General features: G+C 57.6%; 4 protein-coding genes across 8 annotated transcripts in view; 2 read left to right on the forward strand and 2 right to left on the reverse strand.

Annotated features, from left to right (window-relative positions):
- Positions 1 to 8,126, forward strand: part of Apc2 (APC regulator of WNT signaling pathway 2) — a 24,253-nt gene extending 16,127 nt beyond the window's left edge. For both annotated transcript variants that reach the window (XM_074054538.1, XM_074054539.1), the window contains exon 15: positions 105 to 8,126. In XM_074054538.1, the coding sequence (XP_073910639.1) occupies positions 105 to 5,121 (5,017 nt within the window). In that variant the 3' untranslated portion in view covers positions 5,122 to 8,126. The remainder of the gene's footprint in view (positions 1 to 104) is intronic.
- Positions 8,088 to 13,447, reverse strand: C14H19orf25 (chromosome 14 C19orf25 homolog). 3 transcript variants are annotated; one of them, XM_020170692.2, is made up of 3 exons: positions 13,259 to 13,447; positions 13,008 to 13,138; positions 8,088 to 9,794 (listed from the first exon to the last, which is right to left on the reverse strand). In XM_020170692.2, exons 2-3 carry the CDS (start codon positions 13,135 to 13,137, stop codon positions 9,568 to 9,570), a joined length of 357 nt encoding a protein of 118 aa, XP_020026281.1. In that variant the 5' UTR covers position 13,138; positions 13,259 to 13,447; the 3' UTR covers positions 8,088 to 9,567. The 3 variants fall into 3 exon arrangements, with proteins under 3 accessions (XP_020026281.1, XP_020026280.1, XP_020026279.1); XM_020170691.2 differs by having other exon boundaries at positions 13,229 to 13,447; XM_020170690.2 differs by having other exon boundaries at positions 13,008 to 13,447.
- A 1,291-nt stretch (positions 13,448 to 14,738) lies between these two features.
- Positions 14,739 to 21,402, reverse strand: Pcsk4 (proprotein convertase subtilisin/kexin type 4). The gene is given in 16 exon segments (XM_020170727.2): positions 14,739 to 15,531; positions 15,681 to 15,740; positions 15,743 to 15,802; positions 16,174 to 16,298; positions 16,545 to 16,724; positions 16,942 to 17,059; positions 17,130 to 17,233; positions 17,315 to 17,415; positions 18,527 to 18,739; positions 18,823 to 18,995; positions 19,188 to 19,276; positions 19,371 to 19,447; positions 19,545 to 19,673; positions 19,749 to 19,841; positions 20,811 to 20,915; positions 21,199 to 21,402. Coding segments are annotated over 16 exon segments (2,034 nt in total). The 5' UTR covers positions 21,394 to 21,402; the 3' UTR covers positions 14,739 to 15,319.
- Positions 21,403 to 22,156: 754 nt separating this feature from the next.
- On the forward strand, positions 22,157 to 26,806 carry Reep6 (receptor accessory protein 6). 2 transcript variants are annotated; one of them, XM_020170726.2, is made up of 6 exons: positions 22,157 to 22,372; positions 24,796 to 24,889; positions 24,972 to 25,110; positions 25,313 to 25,481; positions 25,700 to 25,780; positions 26,630 to 26,806. In XM_020170726.2, exons 1-6 carry the CDS (start codon positions 22,258 to 22,260, stop codon positions 26,665 to 26,667), a joined length of 636 nt encoding a protein of 211 aa, XP_020026315.1. In that variant the 5' UTR covers positions 22,157 to 22,257; the 3' UTR covers positions 26,668 to 26,806. The 2 variants fall into 2 exon arrangements, with proteins under 2 accessions (XP_020026315.1, XP_073910641.1); XM_074054540.1 differs by lacking the exon at positions 25,700 to 25,780.
- Positions 26,807 to 27,973: the final 1,167 nt, after the last annotated feature.

Consider the following 27,973-nt stretch of genomic DNA (forward strand, 5'->3'; position numbering starts at 1 on the left):
TTTGCTTACTCTGGATGTCCTGTTCCTTGTGTGGCATCCTGGGATGTGGGCAGGGGCATGGTAGGACTGGGGGTGGCTAGCTCACCCTCCCTGTGCCCCTGCAGGCAGGTGCTCCGGGACCACAACTGCCTGCAGACACTACTGCAGCATCTGACCTCGCACAGCCTGACCATAGTGAGCAACGCCTGCGGCACACTCTGGAACTTGTCAGCCCGCAGCCCACAGGACCAGGAGCTGCTGTGGGACCTGGGAGCCGTGGGCATGCTGCGTAACCTGGTGCATTCCAAGCACAAGATGATCGCCATGGGCAGTGCGGCCGCCCTGCGCAACCTGCTAGCCCACCGACCCGCCAAGTATCAGGCGGCGGCCACAGCTGTCTCCCCTGGCACCTGCATGCCCAGCCTCTACGTGAGGAAGCAGCGGGCACTCAAGGCCGAGCTGGACACCCGACACCTGGCGCAGGCACTTGGCCACCTGGAGAAGCAGGGCCTGCCTGAGCCTGAGGTTGAAGCTGCCTCCAAGAAGCCGCTGCCACCCCTGCGGCACCTGGATGGGCTGGCCCAGGACTATGCCTCTGACTCAGGCTGCTTTGATGATGACGATGCACCATCCCTGGCTGCCGCTGCCACTGCAGAGCCTGCCAGCCCAGCTGTGTTGTCCTTGTTCCTGGGCAGCCCCTTCCTGCAGGGCCAGGCCCTGGCCCGTACCACACCCACCCACCACGGCAGCCTGGAGGCTGAAAAGGAAGCCAGTGGGGAGGCAGCCGTGGCAGCCAAAGCCAAGGCCAAACTGGCATTGGCAGTGGCACGGATTGACCGGCTGGTGGAAGACATCTCTGCCCTGCACACCTCATCTGATGACAGCTTCAGCCTCAGCTCAGGGGACCCTGGGCAGGAAGCTCCAAGGGAAGGCCGTGCCCAGTCCTGTTCACCATGCCGGGGCCCAGAGGGTGGGCGGCGGGAGGCCAGCGGCCTGGCACACCCACTGCTGCGGCTCAAAGCAGCCCATGCTAGCCTCTCCAATGACAGCCTCAACAGTGGCAGCACCAGCGATGGATACTGCACAAAGGAGCACATGCGGCCCTGCCCCTTGGCTGCCCTGACTGAACACCGTGAAGACTTGCTGCGTGGGCAGACACGGCCCAGCCGGCTTGATCTTGACTTGTCTGGTAGTCAGACTGAGCCACCTTCCCGGGATACTGCAACTGTGGATGCCCGTGTGCGCACCATCAAGCTGTCACCCACCTACCAGCATGTGCCACTACTTGATGGCACTGCTGCACTGGGCACACGGCCCCTCGCAGGGCCCGGGGCCTCTCCTGGGTCCCGGAAACAGGCCTGGATGCCTGGGGACAATCTAAACAAGGTACCCGAGAAGCTGGTGGCCACCCCACTGCCTGCAGCCAGCAAGGTGCTGCAGAAGTTGGTGGCACAGGATGGGCTGCTATCCCTCTCCCGCTGCAGCTCTCTGTCCTCTCTGTCCTCGGCTGGCCACCCTGGTCCCAGCGAGGGTGGGAACTTGGATGACAGTGACTCTTCTCTAGATGGACTGGAGGAGGCTGGGCCTGGGGAGACAGAGCTGGATGAGGCATGGCATGGTCCTGGATCCTCCTCCCTGCCAGTGGCCATCCCGGCACCCCACAGGGGCCGCAGCCGGGGTTTAGGGGTAGAGGATGCCACACCGTCCAGCTCATCAGAGAACTGTGTGCAGGAAACACCCCTGGTGCTAAGCCGCTGCAGCTCAGTGAGCTCACTGGGCAGCTTTGAGAGCCCATCCATTGCCAGCTCCATCCCCAGTGACCCATGCAGTGGGTTGGGCAGTGGCACTGTCAGCCCCAGTGAGCTGCCTGACAGCCCTGGGCAGACCATGCCACCTAGCCGCAGCAAGACGCCACCGGCACTGCCAGGCCAGCCCGAGAGCAGCCAGTTCAGCCTGCAGTGGGAGAGTTACGTAAAGCGTTTCCTGGACATAGCTGACTGCCGCGAGCGCTGCCAGCAACCATCAGAGCTGGATGCAGGTAGCGTGCGCTTCACTGTGGAGAAGCCAGATGAGAACTTCTCCTGTGCCTCGAGCCTCAGCGCACTGGCCCTGCATGAGCTGTATGTACAACAGGATGTGGAGCTGCGGCTGCAGCCACCCACATGCCCAGAACGCACTGGGAGTGGGAACGGGGGACACCGCCGGCGGGAGGAGGCTGGCGGACACCTTGAGGGCCTGGCTGCCACTGGTTCTCGCTCCCGCAAGGTGGCTGACAAGGAGCTGGAGCTTCTGCGTGAATGTCTAGGGGCTGCTGTCCCTGCCCGCCTGCGCAAGGTGGCTTCAGCACTGGTACCTGGTCGCCGTACGCTGCCAGTGCCCATCTACATGCTGGTGCCCGCCCCAGCCCGGGACGACGACTCTGGCAGTGACTCGGCAGAGGGCACACCTGTCAACTTCTCTAGTGCAGCCTCACTCAGTGATGAGACGCTGCAAGGGCCCCCTAGAGATCAGCCTGGTGGGCTGACAGACAGACAGAAGCCCATAGTCTGCAAAGCCCCTGCCAGGCAGGCTGCTGGACACCGGCCCAAGGCAGGGGGTGCTGTCAAGACTGCAGAGCAGGCCCGGGGAGCTGGAAGGAACCGGGCAGGGCTAGAGTTGCCCCTCGCCCAGTCCCCAAGTGCACGCTCAGACAGGGAAGGCTCATGCCAGGCCAAGGCCCGAGGGGACGGAGCACTACAGTCCCTGTGCCTCACGACTCCTACGGAAGAGGCTGTGTACTGCTTCTATGACTCTGATGAGGAGCCACCTGCCACAGTGCCTCCCCTACGGCGGGCATCTGCCATTCCCCGGGCCCTGAAGAGAGAGCACAAGACCACAGGCAGGAAGGACACCCAGGCCTCACCACCTGTCCCACCACCCACCAGGGCCCAGCCCAGGCTGATTGTGGATGAGACTCCACCCTGCTACTCACTGACCTCCTCAGCCAGCTCCCTCAGTGAGCCTGAACCTTCTGAGCAGCCCGCCAGCCGTCCACGAGGCCGGGAGCCAACAGTCACCAAGGACCCAGGCCCAGGTGGGAAACAGGACAGTTCCCCTAGCCCACGAGCAGAAGAAGAGCTGTTGAGGCGATGCATTGGCTCAGCCATGCCTAGGCGCCGGCCCCAGGCACTAGGCCCCCGGCGTCGCAAGCCCAGAGTTGCCCAACCAGACACACAACCCACAGAGGTGTCCCAGAAACGATGTGAAGAGGTGGCAGGCTCAGACCCAGCCTCTGACCTGGACAGTGTAGAGTGGCAAGCCATTCAGGAGGGCGCCAACTCCATCGTCACATGGCTGCACCAGGCAGCAGCGGCAGCCACCCTGGAGGCCTCATCGGAGTCTGACTCTCTCCTCTCCTTGGTATCCGGGGTGTCAGCCAGCACCCTGCAGCCCTCCAAGCAGAGAAAGGGACAAGAGCCCCGAGTGGGGGCTGAGGTTGGCAGTGCCCGATGGCCAGGAAAACGGGGTGCAGTTTCAGCCAAGAGCAATGGGCGCCCCCGCTCTCCTGGAGGTGCTGAGAAGCGTGGTGGTGCTCAGAAAACAGGGGAGACAGCGGTGCTCCGGGGACGGACAGTGATCTATATGCCCAGCTCTGGCCCCCGGGCTCAGCCCAAAGGTACCCCTGTCTCCCGCAGCACACCAAGGAAGATGGGAGCCTCTGGTCCCACACACCAGGAAGGCCCCGCCAAACCTCCTAGCCTTGGGCAGCAACGGTCTCGGAGTCTGCACCGACCAGGCAAGATCTCGGAGTTGGCAGCACTGAGCCACGCCCCAAGGAGTGCCACACCACCCGCCCGCCTAGCCAAGACTCCATCCTCGAGCTCCTCTCAGACATCACCTGCCTCCCAGCCTCAGCCCAGAAGGTCCCCTCTGGCCACCCCGACTGCAGGGTACCTGCCTGGCCCCGGGGCCTCCCCAGTGCCCAAAACACCAGCGCGGGCCCTTCTGGCCAAACAGCACAAGACCCAGAAGTCGCCCGTGCGTATCCCTTTCATGCAGAGGCCGGCCAGGCGGGGGCCACCGCCGCTGGCCAGGTCAGCCCCGGAGCCAAGCCCCAGGAGCCGGGCCGGGGTCGAGGGGGGCCCTGGAGCGCGCGGGGGCCGTCTGGGCCTGGTGCGCTTGGCCTCAGCCCGCTCCAGCGGCAGCGAGTCCTCCGACCGCTCAGGTTTCCGGCGGCAGCTGACCTTCATCAAGGAGTCGCCCGGCTTGCTGCGTCACCGCCGCTCCGAGCTGTCCTTGGCAGAGTCCGCGGCCTCCGCCTCCCAGGGCGCCTCACCTCGCCGCGGCCGACCCGCACTCCCTGCAGTCTTCCTCTGTTCCTCGCGCTGCGACGAGCTTCGGGCGGCCCAGCGACAGCCCCCGGCCCCACAGCGGCCCCCCGCGGACCGGTCCCGGCCGGCTCCGCGCGCGCCGCGGCGTACCAGCTCCGAGAGCCCGTCGCGCCTGCCTGTGCGCGCGCCCGCCGCGCGCCCCGAGACAGTGAAGCGCTACGCTTCACTGCCGCACATCAGCGTGGCCCGCAGGCCCGACCCTGCGGCCCCCGCCACCCCGGCAGACGCCGCCCGCCGCAGCAGCGACGGGGAAACCAGGCAGCTGCCCAGGGTAGCCGCGCCGGGTACCACGTGGCGGCGCATCCGGGACGAGGATGTCCCGTACATCCTGCGTAGCACACTGCCCGCCACCGCCCTACCGCTCAGGGGCGCCTCGCCCGAAGAGGGCCCGGTCGGGTCCCCGCAGCGCAAAACCAGCGATGCGGTGGTCCAGACGGAGGAGGTGGCCGCCCCGAAGACCAACTCCAGCACGTCTCCAAGCCTGGAGAGCAGGGAGTCCCCACAGGCCACAGCCGGCGGTCCAGCCGCGCTCCTGGGTAGCGACGTGGACGGGCCTGGCTCCGCCAAGGCAGCTGTTTCCATTCCCTTTGCTCATGAGGGCGTAGGGGTTACCGTGGGAGGCTTCCCCGCCAGCCGGCACGGCTCCCCAAGTCGCGCCGCTCGGGTTCCGCCCTTCAACTATGTACCCAGCCCCATGGCAGCTGCTGCACCTGCCAGAGACTCGGCGGTGGAGAAAGTCCTGGTCAGTGCCCCTGCCAGCCTCCTGGAATAGCAGCCTAGGCCGGCCATCTGGATCATTCTCTTCTGGCCCTGTGGCCCAGTCCGGCTGCCCGGTGGGTCTGCTCTGTAGACGCTCCGAGTAGGCCGGGCAGGAGCCACCCGCCCCTGGCCCTCGGAGCTTCTGCCCCAGCTCACATCAACCTTTCCTTAGGGCAAGACCTTGCTTATGCGCCGTGGGGCTCCAGAGAAAATGGGCTGCAGGTCCCTGCTACTCCTGAGCACACGCAGGGGGCCTCGGCCCAGCCCTCCTTGCCACCATCCCAGCTGGGCTGGGGAACCCGCGGGCCTTGCCCTGGGGCCTCAAGCAGGATGGCTAGGGAACTGCCCGCTGAGCCAACCACACCCAGGAAGAGGGTGGGGACAGTCTCTGGATCAGCTTCTATACCTAAGCAGCCCACAAGGAGGAGATAGCGCCCTCCGCAGATGGGGACAGGCTGAGGAAGGGTGGTGAGCCTGTGTCTGCCAGCTAGGGCCACAGTGTCAGCTGTGCAGCATCAAGCCTGTACTTACCGCTCGGATAATTTGTTAATGAGGGCTTTACAGGGCTTGTTTGCATTCTCAGCCCCAGCTGGAGGAGCACAGGGCGTGTATGAGCAGACAGGGAGCCTTCCCTGGTTGCTGCCAAGCAAGAACATAACCGCCAAATCACCCTGGCTCTCTGCACCTCTTGGGGAAAGATAGGGACAGGCAGGCAGTGCAGACATAGGGAGCTGGCTAGCCCCTTGTCCCTGTCACCAGCCACTGTCAGATTTCCCCTCTCCACCCTGGAGGAGCTAACTTGGTGGGTCCTGAGAGTCAGTGGAGTCAGGACCAGCCTCTCAGCTGTGGTGGGTGAAGGGAAAAGGACGAGGACGGAGGCAGGAACATTCCTAAAACGGGCCATCAGGAGCCCCAGGGCTCTAGGGAGGTAGTTAGCTTGTGGGAGCCTGTCTACTCTGATAGTTGCTGCACTGCTGCTCTTGTCCTTCCCAATGTCCCACTCATTCATGATGCATGAAACACGAGAATGAAGGCTGAGCCTCCTCCAGCACCCAATGGGAGCCTGGTGTCAAGGTGTGAGGCCCAGGGCTGCCACAAATGCAGAGGATGGAGGGAGACAGACAAGCTCATGGAGGTCCAAGGCACTCCCATCCTGCCCCAACCACCCAAAGGCCAGAGTGAGGCTGTGAGACAGGGCTTCCTGGGGGCCAGCCTCAGGGAATGGACACTAGATGTTCTTTCCCCATCCAGTATGTGCAGGGGCACCACAGCCGCCTCTGCGCTGGGCCCCAGGGGCGTGGTCCACCCCACCTCTGGGCAGCTTCCTGCAGAGAGAGCTAACTACGTCTCCTGCAGGATCTTGGCTCCCAGAAACTGTTTTTATAAGCGTATCTGTTGCCACAGCTGCCTGCAAGAGCTGCTCCAGGGGCAGATGCTGTTCCAGATACATTTTAAGTCCCTCTTCTGAGAGAAGGGAAGCAGTTTTGAGAGCTGGACGTGAACTGCTCCAAGGGAACCCCCAGGCCCCTAACAGCACCTCTGTCCCTCCTCCTCCAGTCCTTGACACAACAGGCCAAGGAGTGGGCAGGTGTTAAGCTCTCTTCATAGCTGACCTCAACTACAGGACCCTCCAGAACTGACCGGAGCCTGAACCCCAGAGAAAGTGCTGTGGCACCCTGCAAATCCCTCACACCCACTGTGCAAGGCCTGTCTGGAAGGACTCCACCTAACCAGAACTGACAAGCAGAATGACATGCCCCTAAATCTCCAAGGACAGTACTGGTGGCACTGACAGCTCACTCCTGGGACCTCCACTGCCAAACTGGCTGCTGGAGAATGTCAGAGTGCACTGGCTCGTGGATGACCAGCAGGGAAGGGAAGAGGATGAAGCTCAATACAGGTGACCCCCCCCCCCGCCAGAGCCCTTCTCAGGATTCAGCAGAGGTCTCGGGACAATCCCCCCACACTCACCCCCATATTTGCCTTGAGATTTGGGGACACTGGGCTCTTGCTTGCTCACACTTGCTACAGGCCAGCTGTACCCCAAAATGGCCTGGTGGTGGGGAAATGGTGGCAGACCAACCCCCAGTTTGCCCAGCTGTGGGGCCAGGGATGAAGGTAAGTGTAGCCCTGGACCTGACCCCACCTACCACGCACTGTGAGACCGAGTGATGTTCCCGCCACTCTGTGCCTCGGTTTCCGCATGTGGGCTGTAGGGAGAACTCCCAGAGCTACCTCTCAGCAAGTAGAGCAACCACCATGATGGGAGAGGTGCCTGGTGCTACTCATAGATCAGAGTCAGAATCAAACATCCCCACTCCACACCCACCCCCACCCCTGGACAGTTTCTTCCATGGCTGGCATGAGGGGCTTACTCTTGCTGGTTACCTCTTCCTGCCAGACCCCGTGTTCAGTGGCCATTTTTGCCTTCACCCCCTACACAGCCACAGGGAACACAACCATGGAGCATCCAGTCCAGGGTGGAACACGGGCAAGAATCCACACAGGAGAGTTTTGAGGAGTGGCCAGGACAGTCCACTAGAGGTCAGAGCTGAGGGACCAGTCTTAGAACCCAAACCACTGACAGACACTGCCGGACCCTGTCTCCTTCTGGAGCATCCTCGAGGCCAGCCCCAGGGGAACAGAGGACCTGAGGCCACTGGGCCAGGAGGGAGGAAGGGAGGGAGGTCCAGTGTCCCAAGGCTGGTGATGACTCCAGGCATGCCAAAATTGGAACCCTGGTCCATAGGCTTTTGGATGATGACCACCACCTGGGTGCTGGATGCAGATGACACCCACCCATATACCTCATCTTCCATACTCAGTAGTCTGTCTAGCCCATCCTGCTGTCACCCTCTCCACTCTGGGTCTCTGCAGTGTTAAACAGTCATGTAAATAGTCACTGCCCCCACCCCGCCCATCCCCTCAAACACAAAGCCATTTGTCTGGTGGAAGGACGATGTCGATCTGGCACCTGGCTTCTTGTGCACCTTTAATAAATTGAGCTATTCAATCGCCCATGTGCTGCCCACAGTTGCATTTTTAAAGGGCTGAGGACAGATGAAGGCTTTCAAGGGCTTTCCATCTTGGCCATGGCTGCCCCAGTGATGGGTCTAGTGTTGGCAGAGGAGCCTCTTACTGCATGGATGCCTCAAGCCCAGAGGCCAAACTTGGGTCTATTCAGGGCCAGGTGATAGCCAGTGAGGTCAGGAGTATCCACCTGCCCCAGTGTGGACAGGAGGGCTTACCAGCCCAGGCTGCCCTGCCACCAAGGCAAGAGGCATCTGTGAGCCATGAGGGCTCTGGATGGGTTGCCAAAGTCTACTGTATTTACCAAAAATAGAGCCAGCACCTGGAAGGGGTCCGGCTGCCCATAGGTCAAGGCCATTTCCAATTAGCAGAGCTCTAGCCAGCCTGGGGCTGGGCAAAGGCCTGAGAAGGAGGAATGGTAAAGTGGGAAGGGGCCAGCAGGGTGGTGAAGCTTTGCAGGGTGACCAATGAGAAGCCCCTGAGATCCAGTTTCTGGTTTAAGGGATGTCCGCTTTTCAGGGAAAGAGACAAGGTTGATGTAAAACAGCAGCAGGCCTAGAGAGGCGGTGGGGCCAGGCTTGGTCTCTAGATGAGTTTCCAGGCCTACCACAGCTTCTCACAGCATTGGGCTGTGCCCCTTGGGATCACTGTGTGTTGGCGCTGCCCCCTGGGTGGCCAGAGAGGGCCATAGGAGTTTCTATCAGGGGGTTCTATGGGGACACCTCTCTAGTCTCCGCCTGCTTGCTTGGATGAAAAGTCCCTTTCGAGATCTTTTGGCCTGTACCCACCACAGAGCCAGAGCTGGCTTGAGTAGCAACATGGGCCTACAGGACCAGGCCAAGGTCTCTGGGCATCTTTTAGGGGCAGTGGGGACAGTGACCCCAACAGCCCAGGGTCATGAAGATCAACTTGGCTGAGGCAGCATCTGAAACAGGAAGGACGTGGACTAGACTTGGCTAGCCTTGGCTGCATCAGTCAACAGGCCACCGTGCACCCTGACCTTCAGTCCAGGTGAACAGATGACTACCAGACACCTTCAGTCAGCTGTTTAGTGCCCCAAGCAGAAGGCCTGGCAATGGAGGAGGTGACTGCTCCAGAGGCCCCATCTCAGGTCAGAGGCCGCTGTAGGGGAGTAGGGGCAGAATATGGAGCAGCCACGCTCCCTGTCCTTTTCCCTAATCTCTGCTGAACCTTGCTGAAGTCCATGGAGACTGGAGGAACCTGCAGGGTGGGTCCCACTGGGGCTGGGTGTCATGAGAGGATGCAGTGATCTGAAACCACTGGAATGAGGGGGACAAGCAGGAGCAAAGTAGCCCCCAGGTGCTGAATGTGTGTGGAATGCCAGACAGGGGCACTCAGGGCCCCACGGGGGAATGTCAGATGGGCAGCATCGGGCACTGGCCCAGACCCAGGTCAGCCCAGGTCAGCCCTAGGAGACAGCCGAAGTCTCTGGCGCAGGCAGTGACGCCTGTGTCACCTGGATGATGTCCTGTTCCAGCTCCTGGCCCGCTTGCTGAAGATCCTCACACTTCTGCCTAAGCCCATCACTGGCCAGCCGCAACCGGTCATTGGTGGCCACATAGGCACGGCTCTGCTGGTAAAGCAGCTCCTGCTCGGCCTCGGGCTCCTCAGCTTTTCTGCAGGCTCCTGAAGGGTCTAGGGATAAAAGATAGCGGCATCACTGCCCAATGGTGATCAAGCCCTGGACTACAGACTCCCCGGTATCTGTGGGCCTCCTTTGCCAGGGCAGCCATGGGTGGGGGTGCCTTGTTTTCCCTGAGCAGTCTTGGGCAGGTCTAAGACCATTCCTGGCCAGGGTACCAGGGCCTCAGGGCAGTGAGAACAGGCACAGAGCTGACCGGGCAGCCAGCTCTCCCTGCCTGGCTGGCAGAGTCCTCTCAGTTTCAACCCCAGCAAAGTGTGTGGTAGGGGAACAAGTCACAGAAAAAACTCAACCATGACCATTAGGCAGCCATTCCCTGGGGTGAGTGTCACTTCCTGGAAATAGTCAAGGTTGCTGCTACTCCTGGATGAAGTGGCTTGGCTCTCTGGAGCAAGAACTACACCAGGCCAGCTCCTCAAGGACTATCCAGTGACTGTGCAACCATAAGACCCAACACTTGGGGATCTGGGGCAACAAAAGTGAGACGTGGAGACCCATTTGCTGACAATACTCACACAAGCAGAAACCACAGAAAGGAAAAAAAAAACCCTGATCCTTAGAAAGCACAAGGCTTTGCGGCCACCCCTCCACCCTGGCCTCCTCTGTACTGGCAAAGGCTGTCTGGATTCCCACTGAATGGGCCCAACACCCAGCCCAGGCCTGGGGAACACCAGTGTTTGGTTAGAAGTAACCTGTAATCCCAGCAGTCAGGATGCTGAGGCAAGAGAATGGGGAGTTCCAGGTCAGCCTGGTATACATAGGGAGATTCTGTCTCTGCTGGTCTATATAATCATGCCTCTGGGATCAATTTAATAAGCATGTCAGACTAATGCCTATTGTAAGCATTTGGTAATAAGTTTTCTTTGGCTATTAGATATAAGTAGTATAAATAATTTTAAGTCAAGATGAGTGGAATATTGAAAAATTACCTATAACCTTAATTCACTTAGAACACTTTAATATAAAGAATGAATAGCATTCATAGTAAACTCACTATACTCAATAGTTTGTTCAGAAGGAATATTGTGGCTTTATAATCACACTATTATAAAAAAAATGTGTTTAATTTAAATGAATGCAGGTTGTCTATAAAGACCACTTAACTTTGTGAACTGTTATTATAACAAATAGAAACCAAGGCACATCTACAAATTCCACTGCATCATCCACACACAAAGCCACTGCTTCTGCAGTGTGAGGACTGCAACCTTGACTATCAGGTTACCTGGTGGGGTGGGGAAGGATTGTCAGTTTTTTACTCTGTCATCTTTTACTCTTCATCACTCTGAATTGCTAGATTAATTAATAATTTGTGCTCAACTTTTATGTGCCTTTGTGTGTGCATGGCGGGGGGTACTGGGGTTTGAACTCAACGCCTACACCATCAGCCCTTTTTAGGTTTTTTTGAGATAGGTTCTCACAACCTATTTGCCCAGGATGGCTTTGAACCATAATCCTGATTTCTGTTTCCTGAGTGGCTACAATTACAGGCGTGAACCACCCAGCACCCAGCTTTTTGTGTGCTCTTAAAATCAGTTTTATTGCAAGCAAATCTGTGTCTTCTTTAAAAGACTGGAAAGCCAGGTGTTGGTGGTTCACACCTGTAATCCTAGATACTCAGGAGGCAGAGATCAGTCAGGAGGCAGAGATCAGAAGCATCACAGTTTGAAACGAGACAAGGCAAACAGTTTGAGAGGCCCTATCTCCAAAAAACCCACTGTAAAAAAAAGGGCTGGTAGAGTAGTTCAAGCAGTAAGAGCACCTGCCAGTAAGCATGAGGACCTGAATTCAAACCCCAGTGCGGCCAAAAAAAGCACTGGAAATAAAAAATAAATCTTTGCCAAATCCGTTGGATATTGCTGAATTTACATAAGTTAAAACCAAATATAAAAGCATCTATAAACCAGTTCTATTGCCCATTATCTCATTCTTCATTTTTTCTACAACATGATTTTTTAAAAGGCTGCTTCTTTGATATGCTGCATATATCTTGTGTCATTTTTCAGGTGTTGAAATAAATGGAACATTTTAACTGTTAAAAAAGAGAGAAAGACTCTGCCTCAAAAGAAAAAAAAAAATCAAAGAAAGTCACTTTTATCCCCACTTTCTTTGTTAAGGAGGTGGTAAACACCAGATGGCACACATGAATAAGACCGGCAGAAATGCCCTCTCTCCCTTGAGTGAGCATCTGAATTGCCATGTCTCAGTTTCCCATTTCCTCAGTTTCTCTGCCACAAGCAGAGAGACCTAGGCCCCGTAGTTCTTAAACGGGGGTTCAGATCACCCACTGCGTGGCTTAGACTCCCAGTCTTGCTGTCCACAGAACTTTCCCATGATAGAAATGTCCACTTGTGCCATCCCACACTGCAGCCACTAGCCCTATAGGCTTTTGGGCATGTGAAATGTGGCTAGGTGAAGCTGGGATACGTACGACTTCTTGTTGGTTTTTGTAGTGCGGGGATGAAACCCAGGGCCTCACACACACTAGGCAAGAGCTCCACAACCGAACCACACCCCCAGCCCAGGATGTAATGTTTTAACATAACATAAAAGGAAATGTGGGCTTGGGATATGGCTTAAGTGGTAGAGTGCTGAGTTCAAACCCCAGTACCACCAACAAAAAAAGTAAATATGCCGGGCTCTGGTGGCTCATGCCTGTAAACCTAGCTATTTGGGAGGCTGAGATCAAGAGCATCACAGTTTGAAGCCAGTCAGGGAAAATAGTCTGTGAGACCCCATCTCCAAAATAACCAGACCAAAATGGAGGGGGGGCTCAAGCGGTGGAGCACCTGCCTTGCAAGTGAGAAGCCCTGAGTTTAAACCCCAGTCCCATAAAAAAATAAATTAAATAAACCCCACTGAGTGTGGCTCAGTGGCAGGGCGCTTACCTAGTATGCGCAAGATCCTGGGTTCAAATGTCAGAACCGCAACAAATAAAGTAAAGGAAAAATGCATTCTTAACTCCGGAACGAACAAAACCAGGAGGCGGGCAGGGTTTGGCTGCAGGCCCTAGTCTGCACACCCGTTTTAAACGATCCCGAAAACGGGCCCATTTTACAGACGAGAGCGAGCTTCAGAGAGAGAGGACAAAGAACCCAAGTTCCTGGCTCGAGTCCATACTCCGAATTACATGGCCTCACCGAATCTGCTATCGGAGTTGGGTGTGCTTCCCCCCTCTACGGTGGAGACTCGGGAATCCCTCCTACCTTCCGGGGCCGGAGCAGTGAAGATGGGGTCCTGGGCTGTAGCCCCGCGCACGTCCTCCAGGATCTGCTCCACGGTGGGAGGCGCCGGGCGGGTGGGCAGCACCACGCGCTTCTTGGCCTTGGAGCCCATCCTGGAGTTGGGAGAAGACAGCATTGACCGGGTCGTCCATCTCTCGGTCTTTGGCCAGGCCGTTCCTCCGACCCGGTGAACTCATACGCACCCGCCGCGGCCACGCTGCTGGGAAGCCTACCCGGCTCCTGTGCCTCTCCGACCTCTCCAAGTCTCTGGCCTGCCCACCGTCCAAACACCGTCCGGGACTTCAGGGCTCGGCTCGACCTCGGCCTCTGTTTCCTCGCGGAAATACCTGAAGCTTATCTCCCAGCAACTTAGCAACCAGCTGCAGCAGCCAGCGCTGCCGCGATCACTTCCGCTTCCGTTCGAAGCCTGCCCACGGTACGGACACGTGACGCGCGCTTCCGGTCTTCTCTAGCTTTTACCCGCCCCTCTTAAAGCCATAGCGATTTCGAGGATCCTGGTTCCATCCAGCAGGAGGCGCGACTGGACCACAGCGCTATCAATTTCCCTAGCTATCTTGGCCTGGAAGCGCAAGGTGAGCGTGAGTTGAAGTTCAGGTCCCTCTGGATGCTTTGGAAGTGGAGACAAAGTCACTGTCTACCACTACCGCACTCACAGTGAATGCCCCATAAATTCGGATGCTCTAACCATCCGAATTTGGATGCATCAGCATCTACCTTTCCTGACCTGGCCAAGGTCCCCCTCACATTTGTAAACCTCCCAGATGCAGGGTCATCTAGACCGTTCCCACTGGGCTGGCATTAGAGGGCAGAAGGAACAGGGGGCAGTTTTTGTGTTTTTAAATAGCTTTATCGTGATGCATTTACATACCACCATACTGGTCACCTATTTAAAAGTGTATAATTCAGTGGTTTTTTCTTTTTTTTTAAACAGAGTTGTGGAACCATCCCCTCTAATTCTGGAACATTTGTCACTCCAAAAAGAAGTCCCATCTCCATGAAATACTAAGCCCCTCTCTTTTCCAGCCCCTGACACTCATGAGTCCACTTTCTGTCTCTGGATTCTCCTGTTCAGAACATTTCCTATCAATGAAGCCACACCTTGTGGGCCTTTGTGTCTGGCTTTCTCACTGAGCACAGTGTCCTCAAGATCCCTCCATATTGTGGCATGCCTTATCCTGTTCATGGCTGAGTGATGTTCCAGTGTGGATGGACACTTGGGCTGTCCCCACCTCTTGGCTGCTGTGAATCGCACTGCTGTGAGCCTGTGTAAGCTGCTGTGTGAACATGTGTTTTCGGTTCTCAGGGGAATATACCTAGGCAGGCTCGGTCTGATGGTAACTCCATGCTTGTCTGCAGAACTGCTTACTGTATTTCCACGTACCTGCCCCAAGCTTCCAGTTGGTTTAGGATGCTCAGTGTATGCCAGACAATGCAGAAAGCCTGTGCGGCCTGTGTTCCAGAGTAGGAAGTTCAGTGTCAACAGCATGTGGGTGTCACTCGGGAAGCAACCTAGTCCCTAATGCTCCACCCTCCACCAGCCTGAGGTCTCTCTGGGCCTGAGCCTGATTCTTCTTCTGTGTCCCACTGGGTTCTCCAGGGGCCCATGGGGGGCACAGATTCCAAGTGTAGCTCAGGGGCAGGGGATGGAGGGCCCACCCTGCCCCAAAGGAGCCCACAAGCTTGGTACCTTCTATTCAACCTTTATTTGCAAACTCTGAAGTCAGACACCAGTGCCCAAGACTGTTTGGACAGATTCTGGAGCAGGAAAGAGATGATGGCTGCTGTCCAGCTTCTGCCCATCTATCCAGTCACCCATGCATAAGGAAACCTCTGTCTGTCTATCTCTCTCTCTCTGTCACTCACAGCTGTTCAGTCCAGGCTGTGAGACTCTGTATGGCTGTGCCCTGACCTATAGCCACTAGAGGGCTGCCAGGACCTTCTGGGGCTTGTCCCAGTTGGGTGAGGGAGGGGACGGCAGCACCCACCCCAGGCCCACCAGGAGTCTGCTTTCCATCCTCCAAGTTGGATAGCTCCAGGTTCCCACACACAGTGCAGGGCCTGGGGTGGTGACAGGCATGGCCCCAGGATGGGGAAGGCCCAGACTAGAGTGGGTGACCCTCTGACAATGTGGTAGAGGAGGGTGCTCCCAAAGGCCACGGTCAACAGGGCCAGTAACATGGGCTGGTCTAGGCAACAGTGGCAGAGCCAGAGGTGGTGGTGGACTTGGGGTGGCCAGTGGGGATGGTGGGCCCTGAGCAGGTCCTGGTGCTTGTTCAGGGTGTGGAGCAGGGGCAGGCCATGGAGTCTCCAGAGGAGCTGCCCTGGCAGGTGTAGCAGGAGCTGTGGTAGCTGATGCACACTTGGAGGGTGGGTGCAGCTGGGTGCCCAGGCCCTGTGTTCACCGCCTGCTGGGCGCAGTTGAAGTACCTCAGCGGGCAGTAGGAAAGGCAGAGAGGACCTAGGATATAGGTAGGCCTGTCGCATTCTGCACGGGAGACATGAAGACATGGAGGGCGTAAGGCTGCAGCCTGCCACCAGTGCCCACCAGCTTCCCACCCACCTGCCATGGGCCGCACACGCACACTGCCTGCCCTGCTGTTGCAGCAAGTGGGCCATGTGGTGCTGGCCACTCACCCTGGCACAGCCCCTCTGTGTCCTGCTGCACACACGCGCTGCTGGTCACCTGGGGGCCATGGGCCGAGTTGTCATGTCCTCAGCTGTCCCGTAGAGCAGCAGTGTGTAGCGGTACAGTGTCCCTGGGCAGGGATCACGAGGGGCACAGGGAGGGGAGAGGTTGTTGGCAGCCTGGTCTCTCCAGGTCTTGGGTCCCTGTCCTCAGCCACCCAAGGCCCCAAATTGGATGGGTCTAGGCCATCAAGCACCTCCTGAGTGCTGGTGGTCAGACCCACACTTCCCTGGGGAACTTTACACTTCCCTAGGTAACTGTGTGCCAGTGCTGGACCTCCATTTTCCCAGGTAACTGTGCACCTGGGTCCCAGATGTGTTTGCACACATAGTCTCTCCATGGAGACCTGTGGGAACTCCTGAGACCATGGGTAACCAATGGCAGTCCTGAAGCCCCAGCCTGGGGCAAGGTTGGAGGGTGGAGTCCCCAGGCAGCTCTCACCAGTGTTGAAATAGTAGCCCTTGTTCTCCAGGCCCAAGGTCCATAAGCCCTGAGGGGCCTCATCCCAGTAGTGGGTGGACATAAAGATCCAATTGTTGTAGCCTTGGCTGCTGATATCCAAGGGTCTAGGGTGGGCAGGTGGGCAGTAGAAGAGAGAAAGGGGAGCAGCCTTGAAATCAGAGTGGTACAAACCCAGAAAGCCATGTGCTGGTCACTGGGCAGTCTAGTCCCAGATATGTGTGGCAGGTTCAACCTGCAGTTGTACTGCCCCTTCATGGAGGACACTCAGGAGAACAGCATTTGTCCACAGGGTCCTGATCAGCCATCCCCAGCAGTGGACTGAGGTAGAGGTAGCTTCTCCCAGTGCATACCTGATGGCCACAAGTGTGGAGTGGGTGCCCATGGGACTGGTGAGCGAGATCTCCAGGTCCCCACGACGGCTGTAGGACAATGAGAGCTGCACCTGTACGTGCTCCAGTGAGCGGATGTGGTTGCGCCGGCCAGCGCAGGCTGACACATTCTTTCCCACTTGCATCAGTGGCAGGATGGTGCTGGGTGGGGGTGAGGACTGTCCTGTTGGCCTCCCAGGGAGGGTGGGCAGCCAGCAGGCACATCTGGTCTCAAAGGTCATGGGGCCCACCCTCTCATTTTTCAGATGGGTAAACTGAGGCCTTAGGACTCCCTCCCCTGGGCAATGACTGGTGTCAGGAGAGGGCCAGGGAGATGGCAGGTATGCACAGGGGAAGGCTGGGGAGGGGCCTCCCTCACATGGGGGTGTGCACAGCCCGGATGGCGCATTTCTTCTGCGGCTGTGTAGGCAGCCACGTGCGAGCCAGGTCCACCAGCAGCCCAGCATCCAGCAGCCCATAGCCATAGTGGTGGCTTACTGCATAGAAGGGTGACTGTCACTTGCCCTGCAGGCACTGCACCCCATTCCCTGCCTGGACCCACCGCACCTTGGCGCCCCACGCCATTGATCCTCCAGTCCTTTGCCTCCAGCTGTGCAGGCTTGGATGCTCGGACCACCAGATGCTGCATGTCCCTCCAGGTCAGGAGTGGGCTGCGGGGAGGACGTGCAAAGGTGGGTGAGCTGAGCCCACGCCTGGGGGCAGGGTGGTGGGCATCCCCCATGGTCACCTACTTGGCCTCCAGAGCCAGGGCGATCATGCCTGCGGCCAGCGGGGCTGAGGCTGAGGTACCTGTGTGCTTGTCCGTGCACTGGTGGTGTAGGTCTGTGGTGACCTGGGGGCAGAGAGGGGCAGAACTGCCCAGTGCGCAGTGCAAATGCAGTCCTTGTTCAAAAAATACCAGGGACTAAGTTCAAAAAGTACTAGCAAATGGTCAGTAAGGGTGGAGCGCCTGCCTAGCAAGCATGAAAGCTTGAGTTCAAACCTCAGTACTGCCAAAAAACAAAACAAAACAAAAAAGTACTAACAACTAAGCTCAAAAAGTACCAAACACTGAGTTTAAAAGTGAGCTAAGGACTGAGTTTAAGAAATATCAGTGGGAGCTGGTGAAGTGACTCAAGTGGCAGAGCACCTGCCTAGCAAGTGTGAGGCCCTGAGTTCAAACCCCAGTACCACAAAAAAAAAAAAAAAAGAAAGAAAGAATGTGCTGGCATGATTGTGCTGGGTATAACTCAAATGTAAAGTACCTGTCTAGCAAGCACAAGGATCTTAGTTCAAACCCCAGGATTAAAAAAAAAAAAGGACTTTGAGATAGCACATCTGAACATTATACCAGGCTCAAGGTCCTGAGCACCAGCTAGGTCATAAGCCTGAGCAGTTGGCTTTGCCTGGTAAACATGAGGAGTGGTGAGCGTTGATAGTGGGGCCTGGCTCCAGCCTTGAGCCATGGTGGGGACTGGCAGTGGCCTTGTTGAACCTCAGGCACTGGGAGGTGTTGTGGAGGCCACGTGTGTTGGGTCAGGGGCTGGTGTTGAGGGGAAAGGTGTGGAAAGGCTTCCTGGAGGCGGCAGCCCTCAGATGGAGCTCTGAAGAGTCAGGAAGGGCAAAGGGAAGCACATGCATAAACCCTCCAAGAAGGGTACAAAGGTGGAGGGCTGGGGCTAGAGTTGTTTTGGCTCTCGGTGCCTCAGGGAGGCTACAGTGGGCTTATGCAGTTGGGTTTTTGTGTGGAAGGGGCTCTGGGAGGGGTACCGTGGTGAGCAGGCAGGCTGCGTGGCCTGTTGGCTGGAGGTGAGGGGGAAGGAGAGACAGGCTAGCTGGGGGGTGGGGGGAGGAAGGTGGGGGTAGAAGGGGTGGGGGGGCAAGGCAGGGCTGGGGGGGGGCTGGAGCAGGACACACACACACACACAGGCACATGCCTGTGTTGAGTGTTGGGAGGCACTCACGATCTGTGGATCGGTGGCCACACCACTACTGAAGGTGGTAGTCAAGGTGGAGGCGCAGGCTTCACTGTACCAGGGCACACGGCCCTGCTTTGTGACACTGCCCACAGACAGGGTGTAGATGCTATTGGTGTATCCGTCACAGTTGCAATTGTCGTAATGGAGGCCACCGTTGCCCGAGGCCCAGACGAAGAGTGTGCCCAGCCCACCACGGCCCTGGAAGGGACGGGAGGACCATCCGGGTGTCAGACACTGGCATCTGGAAGGTCTGGACTCTGTGGCCCTGTGCCCCTGCTTACCTTGGTCACGCCTCGTCGGAAGGCCTCCCGGGTGAGGATACCCGGGCCGTCCACGGTTCGGCCATCGTCTTCGGGGCCCCAGCTGGCACTGTAGATGTGGATGTGCTGCGGCTGCAGGCCGAGGGACTGTGCCTCCACAACATCGGTGATGGTACCATCCAGCATGCGCACACCTGCGCAGGTGAACGTGGGCCTCTCGAGCCAGCCAGCACACCTTCCCGCTGCAACCCACGCCAGCTCCCCACCACCCACTGCCTGGGGCCCAGCACCGCCCAGAGACCAGGAGTGGGTATAAGGCCTTTCTCCTGGAAGGTATGCCACTCTAGAGTCACTTTCCACTTTCTGTCCCGGGCAGTGCTCGATACCTCCGATTCGGGCATTGAAGGCCACCCCAATGCCGCAGAAGCCGTTGTTAGCTGTGGCAGCCACTTCCCCAGCACAGCGAGTTCCGTGCCTAGTGCCAGGGTCCAGAGGGGTGCCCATTACAGCCTGCTCAATCCCTGAAGGAGCACTGGGACCCCTTCAAGCCCCATGGGACCCTAGCTCACCGGTTCTCATCACTGGGAGTATAGCGAGGTTGGGGATCCGGATCGTAGTCATTGAAGTCGTAACTGGCCAGGGGGTCCTAGGGATATGTGGGGACAGGTGGGGCATGTGAGGTTTCCATGTGTTGGGGACCCAGCCATGGGATCCGGGGCAGCCGTGGCTGACTGATGCCTCACATAATTGGCCCAGAGGTCCGGGTGGTCCTTCTCAATGCCATCATCCAGAACAGAGACCACGATACCTTGGCCTGTCAGACCCTGGCTCCAGACCTGCAGGATGTTCAGGTCTGGCTGCATCTCGTCATTCTGTGCGAGGCAGGGGGATTCAGGGTCAGTTGGACTCCAGCTGGTTTTGCCTACCCACCCAGCACTGCTGCTCACCATGTACCACTGCTTGAAGAACCAGGGGTCCGTGGGCACCATCAAGGAGCGTTTCACCCGCCGCTGCAGCGTCTGCTGCTCAAACCATTGCACCTGCAGGGGTGTGGCTTGACTGTCCACCGCTTGTCCCTGGGCCCCCCTCCATGTATGAGAGGGGAGCTGTTGGGCTGTGGGACTCTGCAGGGGTCCTTACCATGGAACCCATGATTGCTGGGGATGCTATTTGGAATCTTCACGTGCCTGGGGCTCTGTCCTCAATTGGCGGTCAAAGCTGTCAGAGCACCCAGACTCAAAGATGCATGGCTGAAGCCAGAGATGAATGGGGTTTCTCTGGTCCCAACCCTGTACCTTCCTCCCTCCCTGTTCTATATCCTTTTATCCAAGCCTTCAATCACTTCAAAACCAGCCACTTCTAATTTCCCCTTCCCTAGCCAAGATACCCCTCAGAGACCAAACTCATCTCCTCCCTGACTCTCCATCACCCTCTTCACCACCCACAAAACTCTGTCTGTCTAGCCATCCTATTGCTCACTTGGTTACAGCCTCAGCGACCACCTTTATGTTCTAAAAGCCCATAAATCCATTTCCACCCCAGGACCTTTGTATATGCTGTTCTGCCAGCCAGGGAGGACTTCTCCCTCCTCCTTACCATCTTTATCTCTCAGCCCCAAACCAGCTCATGTCCTCCCACTTCTATCTCATAGGTTCTGGTCTCAGTTCAGTCACAGACTCATTGGACAACTCCAGGCTTTCTACTGTGTGGAACTGTTTTCCATGTAGTAAAATTCATTGGAGAGTAGGGAAGAGACATTGTCCTTCCTTACCAGAGTGTCTAGACCTTTCAGAAGTATAGAGGAAGCAACATGTGCGCAACATGTGCCAGGCCCTGGTGGGTATCAGACTCCATCTGGGTTCCCATTACAGGGACCAAGTGGAAACCAGTTTCAGAGAGAGTTGGGGAACCACTGAAGACCACACAGCTACTCATGACAACCACAAGAATGACAGAAGGCAGCAGGCTGGCCCTCAGGAGGTGGGGAAAGCCTCCTAGACCAGGCTCACCTTGGGGTCTTTCTTCAGACGCAGGCGATGGCCCCAATGTGGGGTCAGGGACTGCTGGACCACGCCCCGGTGCCGAAGGTGGAAGTACTGCCCATCAGGGAAGATCTGGGAATGTGGGAGCAGCTGCACTGCTGGAACTTGGCTCCTCTGATGGAGCCCAACCCTCCCCACCAGGGAAGGGGACTAGCCCCGTTGCTTGAACCTCAACCTGGTGCACAGGTAGGGCCTTCAAGTGCATCCTGGGAGTCCCAGAGTCCGAAGATGGCCATGGCAGGGATGGGCAGAAAGCTCTTGATATTTGGGGGCTTTAGGGACCCCCTTCCATCTGTCAGGGGCTGGGGTGGTCCAGGTCCCCACTTTTCCCATACATCCCGGTTCCACCTGGTACCTGTCCCAGATTGACGAAGCCGAATTTGCGTGCCAGGCGCTCCGCCTCGCGGTAACCCTGGGTCACCCGCACGGCCCAGCTGCTGACATAAATGGGGGTCCGAGCTGAGGCCCATCCAATTGGCAAGGGACCGACTAGGGCCTGGGCCAGGGCCAAGGTCAGGCTCAGCCAGAGCTCAGTCTGGGCGGGCCGCATGACGGCGGGGGCGGGGCCGGGGCGGGCACCCGGAAACCCCTCCCCTGGCCAAACCGCCGAGTCCGCCTGGCGCCCGCCCTGTCCCCGATACCATAGCAACTCGGAGGACTTCAATTCCCAGGGGGCCTTGCGATTCACAGCCCCACAAAGAACGGGAAGATCCGATACAAATCGTCAGGGGATACACGAGCCCACAGACCAAAGCCCTCTGGAGCTTCAGTCTTTTCATTTGTACAGGGACCCCATCTGGCTTAGAGGAGCCGGTTCATTGTTATATTAAAAGACCATTACCGTTTATCTGGCCCCTCCACATTCTTACACAGCTGTCCTTCGAAAACCAGCCCTGCCTCCTATATGCTTCAATCAAAATTGTCCCCTCGCGTTAAGTCCCGCCTCCCTAATTTAACCCCGCCCTGTCCCCGCCCCCTGTTCCGCCCCGCCTCCTTTATGATCAACCACGCCCTTCCTCCGGCTTCACCAATGAATCTTCTTTTTCTTCTAGCTCCACCCACCTCAGGGAGCAGCAAATAATCCCAGCCCTGACGCTACCCCTCCAATCAGTTACATCCTACTCCTTCTCGACCAATCGGCGCCCTCGTCACCGCGCCCCGCCCCCTTCCTGCGAGGTTCCTGCCCCTCCGGCCGCCGCCAGCCAGAGCGCAATGCGGCGAAGGAGACGGGGCAGGCCCCACCTCCTTTGTCCGCCCTGCCCTCCCATTGGCCCAGGCGGGGGGCCGGAGGCGGAACCCGGGCCAGGGGCGGAGCAGGGCGGCCCGCGAGGGGGCATGGCGGTGCGCGCGCGGCGGAGCCGGTGTGCTGGGAAGCGGGCTAGTTCGAGCTCCCAACCTCGGGCCCGCCGGTGCCATGGACGGCCTGCGCCAGCGCTTCGAGCGCTTTCTAGAACAGAGCAACTTTGCCACCGAAGCACTCGGAGCACTCGAAGCCTGGACCGGTGTCGAGAAGCGGTATCTGGCCGCGGGTGAGCCCCATTTCACCGACGAACACACCGAGGCCATGGGCACCGAGGTCTCGGATCTGGTGTTTTTCCAACTGGCCCCAATTGCGTGGTCCTGTCCAGGCTGGGCGTGCGCCCCACTGCCCAGCGGAGAGACCCAGATCCTGGGGAGGGTGACTGGGATCTTGTGTCTGTTGGTGGCCCCTGCCCTTTCCCGCTGTGCGAGGAAACCACAGCCACCTCTGGCTCCTGCAGCACTTTCCTGCAGCCTCAGACCCTCGCCGTCCCCTGCCCCCTCCTTGAGGCCTTGGGTGCCATTTGGGCCCAAATCCTGTTCTTCCAGTTGTCCAGCCGGCCTCCAGGGAGCCAGGAGTGGTCTGGGTGTCGGGGTCCTGAGTCTCCACGACTCCTTCCCGGGTGGCCCACTGCCTGGCAACCAGTGGAGACGTCGCCTGGTTTCTCTGAGGGGAGGCCCGCGCCTGGAGAGGGCCAGAAGCTTCTGTGAGGCGGTCTGGACCTTCTTGTTGGCCTGCCCTCTCCCCTTTCCCGGCCTAATGGCTTTGTCTCACTATTTGTTGAATTTGGTTGACAACTTCGATGGAACCCCAGAGAAGGGAAAATCCAACCACCCCATGTGGTTCCCCTGCTTCTTTCCACTTCTCTGCTAAGCTGCACCCCTTCAGTGCCTCCCTCCACCTTTTGGCAGTAGAAGGACACTGTCTGAACCCTGGGGACCTCTGCGTGGAGGACAGTGACTTTTTTTTTTTCCCCCACACCTTATGTGCACAGATTCTGGGAGTCCAGCTTACTCTCATTTTCCCACCCATGGAGGGTGCCTATGTCAGGCAGCCGGAGGGCATTCTGAACTAGATTCAGATCTGGGAGGCCCCCTGTACCCAGCCCCATGCTTGCTCCAGCTGTGCCTGCTGGGAGAGCAGCTGAACTCTGCCCTGGCTTACACATCTACTGGTACCAGTGGGTGGGGAATTTAGGTCATAAGAGCACTGGGAGGGAGGGGGCAGGGAGAGGTCAGCTATGTGTCACCAGGGAGGAAACTGAGGCACAGGCTGTGTAGGAGGCTGCTTCCCTTGTCTGGAATACCTACCCCTCCGCACCCTGGCCCATCTGTTGCTGATCTGTCTGGCTTTGCCCCCCCCCCCCCCCCCCGCCACCCCAGCCCTGTTGTCCAAGATCATCCTTCTCTTGCTGAGGCTGCAGCAAAAGGGATTTGGGGACAGGATGTCCTGGGAGAGCCCTCCTCCCCATTAACATCCCATATCCCAGGGAGGGGATAACTCCCCATGTCCCTCACCCCCACAAAGGGATCCTTGGGCTTCAACTGCCCCAAATTCCCAGTGCATGCCTGCAGGTAAGAAGTGAGGCAACTCAGGTGCAGTGACTGGGTGTCATTAGCTGGGACCGACCTCCCCCCCCTCAACCTAAGGCCGGAGTATAGAGACCAAAGCAGGTGAAGGGAGGGGTTGGGGCAACCTGGAACACTCTCTGCAGATTACAGCCTCAGGGGAGGAGGAAGGAGGCTGTTCAAAGGTTCCAGTGTAACCTTGGGCAAGCCACACTCCCCAGCCTGCCTGGTTCACTATTGAATGAGATAAGGCAGAGGAGGCACTGAGCCAGGCACACAATAAGCACTTAATAGCTGTATCGGTTTTTGTTATCTTTTTCTGAGTCAAGTTCAGAAGTTCATTGCTGAGAGTATGTTTTCATGACCAGAAGGGGCTCAATAAATGTGTAGGAAGGAAGAGGTCAACTCTAAGTCTGGCAACCCTGGGAGACAAGGGCCATTGACTTCCTCCATTTGCTGATGGATAACTAAGGCTCTGCGCAGAAACAGTCTTGCTCAATGTCAAGTGAAAAGAGCAAGGAGCCCGCCTAGATCTGGGAAATCCAGATGTGGGGTTTCACTGCCTCACTTAATACTGGGTCTCAAAGGGGGCAACCGGCCCCCTCAAGGGATATTTGGTGATGTCTGCAGATATCTGTGCTGTCAAGACTGGGGGTGCTTCTGGCATGGAGTGGATGGAGGCTGGGGTCATTGCTCAGTACCCTGTAGTACCCAGATATCAGAGCAATTCAGTCCCAAATATCAGCAGTGCCAATGTGGGAACTACATGGAGATGACAGCTGACAGTTGTTTATTCATTCAACAAGTGTTTATTGGGTAGCTCTTCTGTATCCACTCCACAAACTGACCCCTGGCCCCGAGCTGAGGTCCCTGCCTGCCCTTGGGGAGCTCACAGCTCCCATGAAACAGAGGTGTTGACCAGTCAGATAAAAGACGTAGTGCTTAAGGCAACCATGGGGGATGCACAGGTGCCCCAAGGTGACAACTCATGCATCCTGTGGGTGTCACCAGGTGATGGGCATGGGCATCACAGTCAGGGTACAGAAGATGCCTAAGTCCCTGCCTACTGCCCTCTCTTGTGCAGGAGCCGTCACTCTGCTAAGCTTGTACCTTCTCTTCGGTTACGGGGCATCTCTACTGTGCAATCTGATCGGATTTGTATACCCCGCGTATGCTTCGTAAGTGCCCCTGCTCTCCATATGGGGAAGGGGGTGGGAGGGTGTTCTAGGCAGCCCCTGAGCCTGTGGCACCTCCCTGCAGAATCAAAGCTATCGAGAGCCCAAGCAAAGAAGACGACACTGTGTGGCTCACCTACTGGGTGGTGTACGCTCTGTTCGGGCTAGCCGAGTTCTTCAGCGATCTACTCCTGTTCTGGTTCCCTTTCTATTACGTGGGCAAGGTGAGTAGGCACAGTCTGGGGACACCCACCCTGGGGGTAAGGGGGAGTCTAGGGGCTTGTGGGTGTGGACTCTGCCTCCAGGTTGTGATTGGGAGACTCAGTCCCTTTCCTGGAAGACACGGCTGGCTTAGGGCTGTCTGAGAATGGAGGCCCAGCTCCTGCCAGGGTCAGGGACTGAGTGTGACTGCCCTATACCCCGCAGTGCGCCTTCCTGTTGTTCTGCATGACTCCAGGGCCCTGGAACGGGGCCCTCGTGCTGTATCACCGCGTCGTTCGACCGCTGTTTCTAAAGCATCACGCAGCAGTGGACAGCGCCATGAGCTACCTCAGTGGTCGGGCCCTAGACGCAGCAGCCGGAATAACCAGGGATAGTGAGTGCTGGGGGACACCTGTCTGGCTGTGTCTGTGTCCTGGGTCTTGCTTTGCCCATGTGTCTGTCTGTCCATCTTGGTTCATCTGTCCCGCCTCACATCTGCCTGTCTCCCTTCTTGCCTTTGACCACACTCCTCTGGCATCTTGACTGTCCCCTTGGAGCCTTGCTGCTCCCCTCTTACTGTCCACCTTTCTCTCCCATGCTCTCGGGAACCAGTTCTGCAGGCCCTGGCCCGCGGCCGGGCTCTCGTCACCCCAGCGTCGGTGGTGGAACCCCCAACCACCCTGGAAGCCAACCGTATGTAACACGGGAGGGAGGTGGGGGAGGATGTAGGGTTGTGTTTTGAGTGTGTGTGTGCGTGCATGTCTAAGTGTGGGAATGCATATGTGTGTGGCTGTGTGCATGGTGTGGGTGTGCATGGATAAGCATCATGTGAAGGGGTGTGTATGTACATGCATGTGTGGATGTGTGTGCATAGTGTGTGCGTATATGGGTATTGGAGTATGCATGTGTGTGTATATTAGTCTGCAAGCAGAAGTATGAATGTGTGGGTGAGTGTACGTGTGTGCATGTATGAGTATGCACGTGTTTATGTGTGCACAAGTACATGTGTGGATATACATGTGGGTACATGTGTGAGTATGCATGTGTGGGTATGCACATGGGGGTGCACATGTGGACATGTGGGCAGGTATGCATGTATGTGTGAATGCACGTTGTGTGCATGTGTGGGTGGGTGTGCATGTGTCGTGAGCATGTGTGGGGTGTGCATGTGTGGTGAGTGTGCATGTGTGTGTATATGTGGGCAGGATGCATGTGTGTTGTGAGTGTGTGCACGTGTGGGTGTGTTCAGGAGTGTTGGTATGTGTGCATGTGGGAGGGGTTTGAGTGCATGTGTGGGTGTGTTGGTATGTGTTTGTGTGTGTGTACATGTGTTGGTGTATGTGGATGAATGTGTGGGTGAGTGTGCATAGGTCTGCACACATGTGCTCTGCCATTCGCCAAGGATGGCCACCCTCCCTCTCAAGCTGTGTCTACATTTGCCACTAGTAGTTTGAACCTGCTCTCCAGTAGCCCAGCAGAGCCTGGGGCTGGTGGGCGGGTGGAACTCCAGCCTGCCTACATCCCTTCCCACCCTCTCTGCAGCCAAGCCAAGCCTGAGTCCACCGCAGAAGAACAAGTGAAACAGCCCTCCAGCCCTTGCGTGGATCCTCTGGCTGGAGAGAAAGGGCTCACAGAAGACCACCAGCCCTCCGCAGAGTCCTCCACAGACTCTTCGGAAGATTCCCACCCCAAACCCTCAAGTCCAGACAAGTTCTCCGGGAGCCCCTTATGCACCACCTCAGGTGCCAACTCACAGTCTCACTCTTCGGCCACCCCCAGTCCCACGTCCCAGGGTCAGGTGGTCTCTGGCTCTGCCAATGGCTCCCAGCTACCCAGCAGGCCCCGGGGACGAGGCAGCACTTCCAGCTCCACCCGGCCCCAGCAGCGTGCCCGACTACCCAGTGCTACCCCAAGGTTCTCGCAGCCAGCCCTCCGATCCTTGGTGCCCACGCCGTATTACATCATCCCCAACCAAGCATTGCCTCCGGACCAGTCTCCAAGTGGTACCATTGACCCTGTGCAGCCTACCAGCAAGGGCCCCAGTGAGCCAGAGGACTCCATCCCCAGGACCACCAAACCATGCCAGAAGCAATGGGAGAAACAGCCCAGCAATGGCACCTCATTACCCCAGGTGACTGCCCCCTGCCACTCTGCGTCCTCTGAGTCCAGCACGGAGCTTGCCTGCAACTGGCCACACTACAGACAGCGGATGCGCTGCCCATGCCACTGCTGGCTCCTGAAACACCTGACTTACTAGGTGCCCACCTGGAACACTTGGCCCGCTGAGGCACCCAACCTAAAACACCTGGCTTTCTGGGGTGCCCATCTTAACACCTAGTCCATTGGGGCATCCACTTTGAACAACTGGCCTATTGGCGCTCCCACATGGAACACCTGGCCTGTTGGGACTCCCACCTAAAAAAACCTAGTCCACTGGGCCCTTATGTGAAACACCTGGCCCACTGATGCTCCCACGTAGAACACTTGGCCCGCTAGCGCTCCCAACTGAAACACCTGGTCTGCTGGGGCGCCCATCTGAAACACCTGGCCCATCGGAGTGCCCATCTGAAACACCTGGCCTACTGGTGTGCCCACCTGAAACACCTGGTCCACTAGGGCACCCACCTGAAACACCTGGCCTGTTGGCACTCCCATCAGAAACACCTGGCCTGCTGGGGCGCCTACCTGAAACATCTGGCCCGTTGGGGCTTGCAATAAAGTCACCCGCCCAGGCTTATGTGTTGTTTATGCTGGGGCTCAGTGGAAGCTGTGAGTGGTGAGCACCTGCCATGTGGATTGGCTGCATTTTACAGATGAGGAAACTGAGGCCCAGGGAGACAAATTCACCCACTTCAGGTCTCACCAGGGGGCTAAAACATGCAAACC

This window comes from Castor canadensis, chromosome 14 (genome assembly GCF_047511655.1).
Source record: "Castor canadensis chromosome 14, mCasCan1.hap1v2, whole genome shotgun sequence".
Taxonomy (NCBI): domain Eukaryota; kingdom Metazoa; phylum Chordata; class Mammalia; order Rodentia; family Castoridae; genus Castor; species Castor canadensis.

Coding starts and splice junctions, on each gene's coding strand:
- Reep6 (XM_020170726.2), top strand. CDS start 22,258: ATGGACGGCCTGCGCCAGCGCTTCGAGCGCTTTCTAGAACAGAGCAAC. Junction 25,111..25,312: donor CTTTCTATTACGTGGGCAAG/GTGAGTAGGCAC, acceptor TATACCCCGCAG/TGCGCCTTCCTGTTGTTCTG. Junction 25,781..26,629: donor AACCACCCTGGAAGCCAACC/GTATGTAACACG, acceptor CCCTCTCTGCAG/CCAAGCCAAGCCTGAGTCCA.
- C14H19orf25 (XM_020170690.2), bottom strand. CDS start 13,161: ATGCTGTCTTCTCCCAACTCCAGGATGGGCTCCAAGGCCAAGAAGCGC. Junction 9,795..13,007: donor CACTGCTCCGGCCCCGGAAG/GTAGGAGGGATT, acceptor TTTTATCCCTAG/ACCCTTCAGGAGCCTGCAGA.